Source organism: Pristis pectinata, chromosome 7 (assembly GCF_009764475.1).
Source record: "Pristis pectinata isolate sPriPec2 chromosome 7, sPriPec2.1.pri, whole genome shotgun sequence".
Classification (NCBI taxonomy): Eukaryota; Metazoa; Chordata; class Chondrichthyes; order Rhinopristiformes; family Pristidae; genus Pristis; species Pristis pectinata.
The window spans coordinates 4,441,459-4,452,796 of NC_067411.1; the positions used below are offsets into that span (position 1 = coordinate 4,441,459).

At 49.7% G+C, this 11,338-nt stretch overlaps 1 protein-coding gene across 2 annotated transcripts in view; it reads left to right on the forward strand.

Annotated features, from left to right (window-relative positions):
* Nucleotides 1–10,129, forward strand: part of tmem8b (transmembrane protein 8B) — a 97,513-nt gene extending 87,384 nt beyond the window's left edge. For both annotated transcript variants that reach the window (XM_052019880.1, XM_052019881.1), the window contains exons 11-13: nucleotides 853–999; nucleotides 5,113–5,229; nucleotides 8,322–10,129. In XM_052019880.1, the coding sequence (XP_051875840.1) occupies nucleotides 853–999; nucleotides 5,113–5,229; nucleotides 8,322–8,672 (615 nt within the window). In that variant the 3' untranslated portion in view covers nucleotides 8,673–10,129. The remainder of the gene's footprint in view (nucleotides 1–852; nucleotides 1,000–5,112; nucleotides 5,230–8,321) is intronic.
* Nucleotides 10,130–11,338: the final 1,209 nt, after the last annotated feature.

An 11,338-nucleotide genomic window follows, 5' to 3' on the forward strand; every position in this document is an offset into this window, starting at 1 on the left:
TAGCATGGACAGGGTGGGCCGAAGAGCCTTTCTGTGCTGCTTAGCTCCCTGATTATCTGCCCACTTCATTCTTCTCCTGAAGTCTGTTACTTGTCTCATCGTTCACAACACTCTGAGTTTGACATCGTGGGTCACCTGGAGCTGTTCTGTATTATAAACGTCACCGCCCCCCCCCCCCCTCACTCCACTCTCCCATCCTCACTGTGAGTGGGGGAGAGTTTGTGTGTGAGAGAGCGTGGTTGTGTGTATGTGTGTGAATAAGTGTGAGTATGTGTGGGTGGGAATATGAGTGGGTGATTTTGGGTGTGAGTGTGTGGTATGTGTGTGTGTGTGTGTGTGTGTGTGTGTGTGTGGCACTGTGTCTGTCTGTGTCTGTGTGTGTCTATCTGTGTGTGTGTGTCTGTGCCTGTGCATGTGGTGTGTGTGTGTCTCTGTGTCTGTGTGTTTGTGTGTCTCTGTGTCTGTGTCTGCCTGTGTTTGTCTGTGTGTGTGTGTCTGTATGTGTGCATCTGTATGTATGTGGTGTGTGTGCCTCTGTGTGTGTGTCTGTGAGTGTGTGTGTATGTGGTGTGTGTGTCTGTGGGTGTGTCTGTCTGTGTGTCTCTGTGTCTGTGTCTGTGTGTATGTGGTGTGTGTGTCTGTCTGTCTGTGTGTGTGTGTCTCTGTGTCTGTGTGTATGTGGTGTGTGTGTCTGTGTGTGTCTGTGTATGTGTGTTTGTCTCTGTGTGTGTGTGTGTGTGTGTGTGTGTGTGTGTGTGTGTGTGTGTGTGCGTTGCGCGTGGGGTGTGTGTGTGAGTGAGTGAGCAGAGTCAGGTTGTGAAGTAACCGCCCCTGCCCGTTGTACCCCCACAGTTCTATCATGCCTGCGACCAGCCGGGCATCGTCGTTTTCTGCATCATGGAGTACGACGTCCTGCAGTTCTGCGACTTCCTCGGCTCACTCATGTCCGTCTGGGTGACTGTCATCGCCATGGCCAGGCTGCAGCCGGTCATCAAGCAGGTCAGTGTCAGCCTGGGCGGGAAGACGGAGCCATCCTTCCCCCCTCTCCCCTCTCCCCATCACTGAGCAATTCTACTGTCGAGCAATGGTGCCCCACCATTGGATGGGGCTGAGATCGATGTAATGTCCATGTGTCGATATCCTCCACTAAATGCACCCTCTTGGAGAAATTCACTGCTTTATCAGAGTAGTCACAGGTAGACAGGGTGGTGAAGAAGGCATTTAGCACGCTGGCCTTCATCAGTCGGGACACTGAGTACAGAAGTTGGGACGTTATGTTGCAGTTGTACAAGATGGTGAGACCGCACCTGGAGTGCTGGGTACAGGTTCTGTCACCCTGTTATAGGAAAGAAGTCATTAAGCTGGAAAAAGTGCAAAGAAGATTTACATAGATGTTCCCAGGACTTGAGGGACTGAGTTATAGGGAGAGGTTGCACAGGGTAGGACTTTATTCCTTGGAGGGTAGGAGACTGAAGGGTGACTTTGTAGAGGTGTATAAAATCATGAGGGGCATAGATAGGGTGAACGCACACAGTCTTTTTCCCAGGGGTTGGGGAATCAAGAACCAGCGGGCACAGGTTTAAGGTGAGAAGGGAGAGATTTAATAGGAACCTGAGGGTCGTGAGTATTTGGAATGAGCTGCCAGAGGAAGTGGGTGAGGCGGGTACATTAACAACATTTAAAAGACACTTGGACAGGGGCATGGGAAGGTTTAGAGGGATATGGGCCAAACACGGGCAAATGGGAGTAAACTTAGATGGGCATCTTGGTCAGCATGGATGAGTTGAGCCAAAGGGCCTGTTTCCATGATTCTATGAGAAGTTGCGGCAGTTCCTTCAACCTAAATCATTAACTCTGTTTCTCTCTCCACGGACGCTGCCTGACCTGTTGAGTGTTTCCAGTATTTTCTGTTTCTATTTCAGATTTCCAACACCTGTGACTATGTTGATTTTCATTGGTTGCCGTTTCCTGAGTGAATTGACCTTGTTCGCTGTCCTCCAAGTGTTTACTGGAGCCATGTTCCATCTTCACCTTTTATGGGAATGCCGGGTTTCGAACCCAAGACATCGACAATCCCTTTTACACCCCCCCCCACCCCCACAGATGCCGTTCGACCCGCTGAGTTCCTCCAGCAGATCGCTGTCTGCTCACCTTTCGTGTAGATGTGTGGGTCAGTGGCCAGGCCAACCTTTATGGCCTGTTCCCTGTCCCCACAATTGAGTGACCATTTCAGGAGATTTCTACATCAACCATATCAGTGCGCAAATGGAAGTATGAGAAGGCCAGTCTGCTTCCCTGATCCAGCAGAGTTTGCACCTTTTGATGCACAGAGTTTTCTTTAATCTAGATTATGGGAAAGTTTTGTAGACTTTTTCTCTGCCCCTCTCACTCACTCTGCCACGGACAGAAGCTGCCCACTGTCCCCTGATGCTGGGTTTCAGTGAGGCTATGATTAGCAGGATGGCGTTGGTACGCTCGTCCCCCTGGCGCTGAACATTGGGCACATTATTCAACTGGGCAGTGCAGCAGGGTGGATCAAACCTTCTCCATCTCATCCCTGGCTTCCAACCCACCCTGACTGGGACTGAACTTCCCCACCTCCGTCCTCAGAGGACTCATTCCCACAGTGAGTAATCCAGATATCCATCAGGAGAGGTGGCTGGAGACCAATCCTTAGACAATCACCAGATTTTGAAGGTCTCTGTACAAGCTATTGAAGAGCTGCAGCACCCATCACTGACCAGAGTGGACACAAGGTCTCCTTCTATGCTGTATGTTTCTATCACTACAGAAGCTTCAGCACTGGAACCAGTCAATGCACCCAAACATTTTCTTCCAGTGGGAAGATCTGTGACATTCCAGGTTTTGGGAGAGATGACGTATTGTGAAGAGTTTGGGATTGTTCAAGCAAAGGATGGGGCAAATTGCCTTGTACTGTGCTATAAACATCCACAGTTCCATGGGATTATTAATTTAGATTGAAACTATTTGATGGGACGGTGTAGAGAGAGCTTCACTCTGTGTCTGACCCTGGGAGTGTGTGATGGGACGGTGCTGAGGGAGCTTCACTCTGTGTCTGACCCCGGGAGTGTGTGATGGGACGGTGCTGAGGGAGCTTCACTCTGTGTCTGACCCTGGGAGTGTGTGATGGGACAGTACTGAGGGAGCTTCACTCTGTGTCTGACCCTGGGAGTGTGTGATGGGACGGTGCTGAGGGAGCTTCACTCTGTGTCTAACCCTGGGAGTGTGTGATGGGACGGTGTAGACATCTTGGCAAGGACATCTTTTATATTACCTCATAATTCTTTTACAGGAAGTTTTAGAAATAAGTGCAACTAGTTCTTACCAGCGCAAGCGGACAGGTTAATGGGACAATAATTAGAATTCCTCCTGGTTTATTCTTCACAGTCCTTGAAATAAGATGATAACCCTGTGACTGCCCCGTCACCCTGGTGTGTTGGATTATATTGACTGTTCTTTGAGTGGACTCATTCCTCCAACACTGAGGTGGGGAACTCCCCCTGGTGTCTCGGATCAATATCGATCCCTTGGTGAAGAAGTCTGAATCAGATGAACTGGTCATTGTGACCTTGCCGTTTATTGCATCATGTTGACTGCAGGTTCTTTATTGTGGTTCACTGATAAAGCAGATCACCAGTCATGGAAGGTGCTATAACTGTCTCTTCACCCTTTCCTTCTCAGATAATCCAGATGGAGTCAGGGCTTGCAGTGCTGCTCAGGGAAGGTGGCATTCGCCTTGCAGTCTGGCTGCTGGTGTGCTGGCACACTGCCCACTGATTCTCCAGCCTGGAGCACCTGCTCCCTGTGGCAATGGCTAGCTAAATGTATCAGAACCCCCTGCTTTCAACCCCAGCTCCCATCCATTGATGTCCCCCGTCAGCGGTTCAAGGCCAGGTATCTCCAGGCCACAAAAGTGCCAGGAAGAAGCCATTCAGTCCCTCTGAACCCTTCCAGCACTGATTGGAATACAGTGGTGCAGCCTTGAAGCTTCAGTGACCCAGGTTCGATCCTGACCTTGGATGCTGTCTGTGCAGAGTTTGCACGTTCTCCCTGCGATCTCATAGGATTCCCCCGGGAGCTCCAGTCTCCTCCCATGTCCTAAAGATGTGCAGGTTGGTGGGTTAAGTGGCCGCTGTAAATTGCCCCTAGAGTGTGGGTGAGGGGTAGAATCTGGGGGAGTTGATGGGAGTGTGGGAAGGAATAAGTTGCAGAGGTACAGAACAATAAGAGGGGGATACGTCTCATTGTGTTGTTCTGTTGGAAGCCAACGTTGATCCAATGGGTGGGTGGCCTTTTTCTGTGTAATAATGGTTAAGTAACTAGTTAAGACTTTGACCTAGCATTGTATCTCCAGCCACCCACCCAGACATCCTTGCTCTGTGCTCCAAAGAGTGGATGTGAGATCAATGGAATCCAGATCAGAATCAGGTTTATTATCACTGACATATGTCGTGAAATGTGTTGTTTTACGGTAGCAGTACAGTGCAGGACATAAAAATTACTGCAAGTTACCAAAAAATAAATAAAATAGTGCAAAACCTACCCAATGGTGATCTGCCCAATGAGATCCATACAAGGAGATCTATCCAAATGGATCCATCCATGTAGATCCATCCATGGAGATCTATCCAAGATCTGTCCAATGAACTATCCACTGGAGATCCATCCAAGGTGATGTACCCAATGGAGATCTATCAAATGATCTACCCAATGAGATCCATCCAATGAGATCAATCCAAGATCTACCCGATAGTGAGCTATCCTGTGTTGATCTACCCAATGGAGATATATCCAGTGGAGATCCACCCAAGGAAATCCATCCCAGGAAATCTACCCAATGGAAATCCATACAAGGTGATGTACCCAATGGAGATCCATGAAATGAGATCCATCCAAGGAGATCAATCCACCCAATAGTGATCTACCCAATGGAGATATATCCAATGGAGATCTATCTAATAATCCTTCTTGTTAAAAAGCAGCAAAGAGTAAACCAAAGCAAACACCATTGCCGATCTGTCTTTGTTACTTTATCCTGTTACATCAAAGGATCCCGGTGCTTGCTGACCCTCAACCTTTGTACTTTGACAGATCTTGTACCTACTGGGTGCCATGTTGCTCTCGATGGCCTTACAGCTGGACCGGCACGGATTGTGGAACCTGTTGGGGCCGAGCCTCTTCGCTCTCGGGGTCATGGCCATTGCTTGGGTAAGGTGACGGTTTCAGCCCTGTCATACCTGTCGCTTCGGGCAACACCATTTCAGCCAATGAGAGGCCAGTCTGAGTCCGCAGAAAGACCAGACATATTTGTGGGATCCATTCATCATTCATGGGTGCAAGACCTACCCCTACACCACCTCCATCCAGGGACCAAAAAAGTCCTTTCAGGTGAGACAGAGATTCACCTGCACCTCCCTTAATATCATCTACTGCATTCGGTGCTCCAAGTGTGGCCTCCTCTACATTGGTGAGCCCAAACGCAGACTAGGTGACTGTTTCACAGAACACCTGCACTCCGTCCGTAACCGCGATCTGCATCTCCCCGTCGCCAGTCACTTCAACTCCCCCTCCCACACTATCACTGATATGTCAGTCCTCGGCCTCCTCCACTGCCAGGAGAATTCCAAGCGCAAACTGGAGGAACAGCCCCTCATTTTCCATCTTGGAACCTTGCAGCCTAACGGCATGAACATTGAATTCTCCCACTTTAGGTCATCCCCTCCCTCCTTCCCCATAAACCTCCCCCCCCCCCCCACCACGCTTCTTCTCTTCTTCCCATTCCTAGCCTCTCTTTTTTTCTCTCTCTCTCCTTACCTTTGACCCATCCCCTGGTGGATCTGCTCTCCCCTCCTCCCCCGCACCTGCCCATCACTATCTCTTACCTGCATCTACCTATCACCACCCTGTGCCCACCCCTCCTCTCCTCTTTTGTCCACCTATCACTGCTCTGCTTTTCCCTCCTATATATTGGACTTCCCCTTTTCCTATCTTCAGTCCTGAAGAAAGGTCCTGACCCGAAACATTGACCACCTGCTTTTCTCCACAGATGCTGCCTGGTATTGGTATTGGTTTATTATTGTCACTTGTACCGAGTTACAGTGAAAAGCTTATCTTACAAACCAATCATACAGGTCAATTCATTACACAGTGCAGTTACATTGAGTTAGTACAGAGTGCATTGATGTAGTACAGGTAAAAATAATAACAGTACAGAGTAAAGTGTCACAGCTACAGAGAAAGTGCAGTACAATAAGGGCAAGGTCACAACAAGGTAGATCATGAGGTCAGAGTCCATCTCATTGTATAAGGGAACCGTTCAATAGTCTTATCACAGTGGGGTAGAAGCTGTCCTTAAGTCTGGTGCTACGTGCCCTCAGGCTCCTGTATCTTCTACACGATGGAAGAGGAGAGAAGAGAGAATGACCCGGGTGGGTGGGGTCTTTGATTATGCTGGCTGCTTCACCAAGACAGCGAGAGGTAAAGACAGAGTCCAAGGAGGGGAGACTGGTGTCCGTGATGTGCTGGGCTGTGTCCACAACTCTCTGCAGCTTCTTGCGGTCCTGGGCAGAGCAGTTGCCGTACCAAGCCGTGATACATCCAGATAGGATGCTTTCAATGGTGCATCGGTAAAAGTTGGTGGAAGTCAAAGGGGACAAACCAAATTTCTTTAGCCTCCTGAGGAAGTAGAGGCACTGGTGAGCTTTCTTGGCTGTGGCATCTACGTGATTTGACCAGGACAGGTTGTTGGTGATGTTCACTCCCAGGAACTTGAAACTGTCAACCCTCTCGACCTCAGCACCATTGATGTAGACAGGTGCATGTACACTGCCCCCTCAGGCCTGCTGAGTTCCTCCAGCATCATCGTGTTTTTCGTCGGTTGGCTTGTGCTACAGGTTCTGCTCACACCATCAGCTCACTGGATCCCCGGGTCCCTCGGTTATGGGTCCACCTCACGCACATCATGTAGTTGAGTAGCGATGGGTTCTGTCCTGCCAAGGCTGTCCTCTCTTCACAGAGACATTAGATGATCCTCACTACCTGTTGGTGAGATGCAGAAGACCTCAAAGCACAGCTTTACATCCGTCTGTAAACATAAGAAAATAACAATGGGACCATTCAGCCTCTTGAGCCTGGAACACCATTTGTCCAGCCCATGGCTCATCGACCTCCGTGCCATTTCCCTGCATTACCCCAGTACCCCTTGATTCCCTTCCTACCCAGAGACCTGTTGATCTCAGTGGGTGAGCCTTCATGACCCTCTGTGGCAGAGTTGCCCCATTACAGGAAGGACGTGGAGGCTTTGGAGAGGGTGCAGAAGAGGTTCACCAGGATGCTGCCTGGATTAGAAGGTATGAGCTGTAAGGAGAAGTTGGACAAACTTGGGTTAGTTTCTCAGGAGCAGCGGAGGCTGAGGGGAGACCTGATAGAGGTTTATAAAATTATGAGAAGCACAGATAGAGTAGACAGTCAGAAGCTTTTCCCCAGGGTAGAAATGTCAAATGCAAAGCATAGCTTTACAGTGGGAGGGGGAATGTTTAAAAGAAATGTGTGGGGCAAGTATTTTTACACAGAGAGCGGTGGATGCCTGGAATGTGCTGCCAGGGGTGGTGGTGGAGGCAGATACGATAGGGGTGTGTTAGATAGGCGCATATAGAGGTGTTTAAGAGGCATTTGGACAGACACACGAATACGCAGGGGACGGAGGGATGTGAATCATGAGCAGGCAGAAGGGAGTTGGTTTAATCTGGCGTTGTGTTCGGCACAGACAAGACAAAACAAGATATCTTTATTAGTCACATGTACATCGAAACTCACAGTGAAATGCATCTTTTGCGTAGAGTGTTCTGGGGGCAGCCCGCAAGAGTCGCCATGCTTCTGGCACCAACATAGCATGCCCACAACTTCCTAACCCGTACGTCTTTGGAATGTGGGAGGAAACCGGAGCACCCAGAGGAAACCCACGCAGACACGGGGAGAACATACAAACTCCTTACAGACAGCGGCCGGAATTGAACCTGGGTCGCTGGCGCTGTAATAACGTTACGTTAACCGCTACACTACCGTGCCTGCCCTAAGGAATAGTAAAGGGAAAAAATAATGGTGGGCTGAAGGGCCTGTTCCCATGCTGTAGTTCCATGTTCTATGTTCCGTGTTCTATGTTCTGTGTTCTATGTATGTACACCCTGTCCAGTGCAATCAGGACCTTCCTATATTGTGGTGACCAGCACTGCATGCAGTCCTCCAGCTGTGGCCCCGCCATCCTCAGAAGGTCTAACAGCGAGCTGCTCCTTCTCTTACAGACGGTACGGGCTATCCGCAGACGGCACTGTTACCCCCCCACCTGGAAACGCTGGGTCTTCTACCTCTTCCCTGGCACCGTCATCGCCACCTCCGCCGTGGCGCTCTACGCCTTCGTGGAGACCGAGGGCAACTATTTCTACATCCACAGCATCTGGCACATGCTGATCGCGGGCAGCGTGGGCTTCCTCCTGCCCCCTAGCCCCAGGCCCCAGCGAGGGACGGGGGCTGGAGGAGCCGTCCCCCTGCCCAGGAAGAGGGGCTGCGGCTACCGCCTGTGCGTCAACGAGCACGAGGAGATGGGTCTGGTCGACCCGGGACTGGTGTCGGTCAACAGTATCTGCAGCAGCTGATGTTGCTCTACCAGCAGGCGAACGCTCTCTGTCACGGACTAGCGAAAGGGACTCTGCAGGAGCAGAGGAGGGGCAGGAGAAAGCGGGCAGGTGCTCTGTAAATAACGCGAGCCCGGGGGAGGTGACACCACACATCTTCACCCAGTCACAGTCGGCACCTCTTGGTCTTCCAGTTCACCCATCCAAGGGGGACGTGTTCACGAACTCTCTGAGAAGGAGCTCCACTGTCTCAATAAAGCAGTGTGCAGATAAAAATCAAAGCAAAAGGTGAAGATCTTTGAATTCACTTTTTTTTAAAGGCGCCAGACTTTCTTCAAATGCTCTGCCAGCTGTATAACTCCCAGTTACGTGGCAAACAACTGCAGATGCTGTTAATCTAAAATAAAAACAAGAAATTCTGGAAATATCCAGCTGGTCAGGCAGCAACTGTGGAGAGAGAAGCTGAGTTAATGATTCGGGTTGCTGACCTGGCGCTGTTTAAAGGTCATCAGTCTGAAACTCTGTCTCCTTCTCCACAGATGCAGCCTGACCAGCTGAGTATCAGAATCAGATTTATTATCACTGACTTATATGACATGAAATTTGTTGTTTTGCAACAGCAGTACAGTGCAAAGACATAAAAATTGCTATAAATTACAAAATAAATAAATAGTGCAGAAAAAAGTAGGAATAACGAGGTAGTGTTCATGGGTTCATGGACCGTTCAGAAATCTGATGGTGGAGGGGAAGAAGCTGTTCCTGAAACATAGAGTGTGGGTCTTCAGGCTCCTGTACCTCCTCCCCGATGGTAGTAACGAGAAGAGAGCATGTCCCGGGTGGTGAGGGTCCTTATTGATGGATGCCACCTTCTTGAGGCACCGCCTCTTGAAGATGTCCTCGATGGTGGGGAGGGTTGTGCCTGTGATGGAGCTGGTTGAGTCTACAACCCTCTGCAGCCTCTTGCGATCCTGCACACTGAAGCCTCCATACCAGGCGGTGATGCAACCACTCAGAATGCTCTCCACCGTACATCTATAGAATTTCCAGCAGTTCCTGTTCTTGTCCTGGCTGATAGATCCTTTCTCACCCCTCCCCCTCTCCACCTTATACCGGCCATCTCCCTTCTCCAATCCCAGTCCTGATGCAGGGTTTCGACCTGAAACATCGACAATTCCTTTCCTCGGACAGGTGCTGCTCGACCCGTTGAGTTCTTCCAGCAGACTGTTTATTGATAGATCCTCCTACAATCTCCTAGCAGTGCTATGATGTCCACATCACACAAGGCTGGGTCTTCTACCTGGGGAACAGAGGGATGACAGTTCATTGAGATCATAAAGAGGTGGGGGGTTGAAATTAATGGCCATTAATTGCAATCAGGAGCTCTGGAGAACCATTCTGTGTACGAGTGGGTAGAATATACCACCACAGGGAGAAGTTGGGATGGGGACAGGCAAGGGAAAGTCCGACAAACACATGGAACGAGAAGGAAAAGGTCACAGTGATGGCATGAGCTGAAGTGGAATATCATCTCCAGCAGGAACAAGTTGGGCCAAATGTGCCAAAAAAACAAAGTGCTGGAGGAACTCAGCAGGTCAGGCAGCACCTGTGGAGGGAAATGGGCAGTCGACATTTCGGGTCGAGACCCTTCACCTGGACTGCACATCCAGTTCAGATCCAGAGGAAGGGGAACCAGTCCTGATGAAGGGTCTCGGCCCAAAATGTCGACTGCCCATTTCCCTCCACAGATGCTGCCCGACCCGCTGTGTTCCTCCAGCGTTTTGTGTGTTGCTCCAGATTCCAGCATCTGGAGTCTCTTGTGTCTCTGGCCTGTTTCTGTGCAGTAAATACTATTAGTTTTCTCCCCTGGAAGTCTCACGACATTGGAAGTCAAGACTGAAATTGAGGCTGTGAAAGGACGTGGGGCAAACAGACATAAACAAGATGGCTTTCTTTTTTGTGGGATCTTCTGTGCACAGACTGCCTGCTGCCTTTTCTCCCCCTCTGCAGCAATGACCACTCTTCAAGCGAGCCCCGTTGGCTGTCACTGGGGTTCGGATTGACCTGGGCTGAGCAAGTATTCCCACGAGAAAGATACATCATGAGCAGTAAAACAAGAAAATCTCAGCTGGGGGAGGGAAAGGGAGTGAAGGCAGGAACAGGAAGCAACTCGTGCGACTAAACCTCAGTCACATTCTCCTTGTGTGAGTAAACCTCATGGTGAGCTCACAGGGAAAATGGTTGCTAAGTAATTCGCCCTGTCCAAGTTCCTGAGGACCACCATTTAACTACAATTACAACACTTAAAAGGCACTTGGACAGGTACATGGATGGGAAAGGTTTAGAGGGATATGGGCCAAATGCGGACAAATGGGACTAACTCAGGAAAGCATTTTGTTCGGCATGGATGAGTTGGGCCAAAGGGCCTGTTTCCATGCTGTAAAACTCTATGACTTCAATGTCCTAAACCCAAAGATTACACCCTCCTGTGACCTTGACTTAGACCACCATGCACTGTTGCTCTTATAAAGCCAATGTCAGAGTCAAAGTCAAGTTTATTGTCACATGCACAAGTCCATGTGTGCTCGAGTGCAATGAAAACTTACTTGCAGCAGCGTCACAGGCACAGAGCATCAGATGAGCAGCATTCAGAATCAGGTTTATCATCACTGACATATGCCGTTCACAAG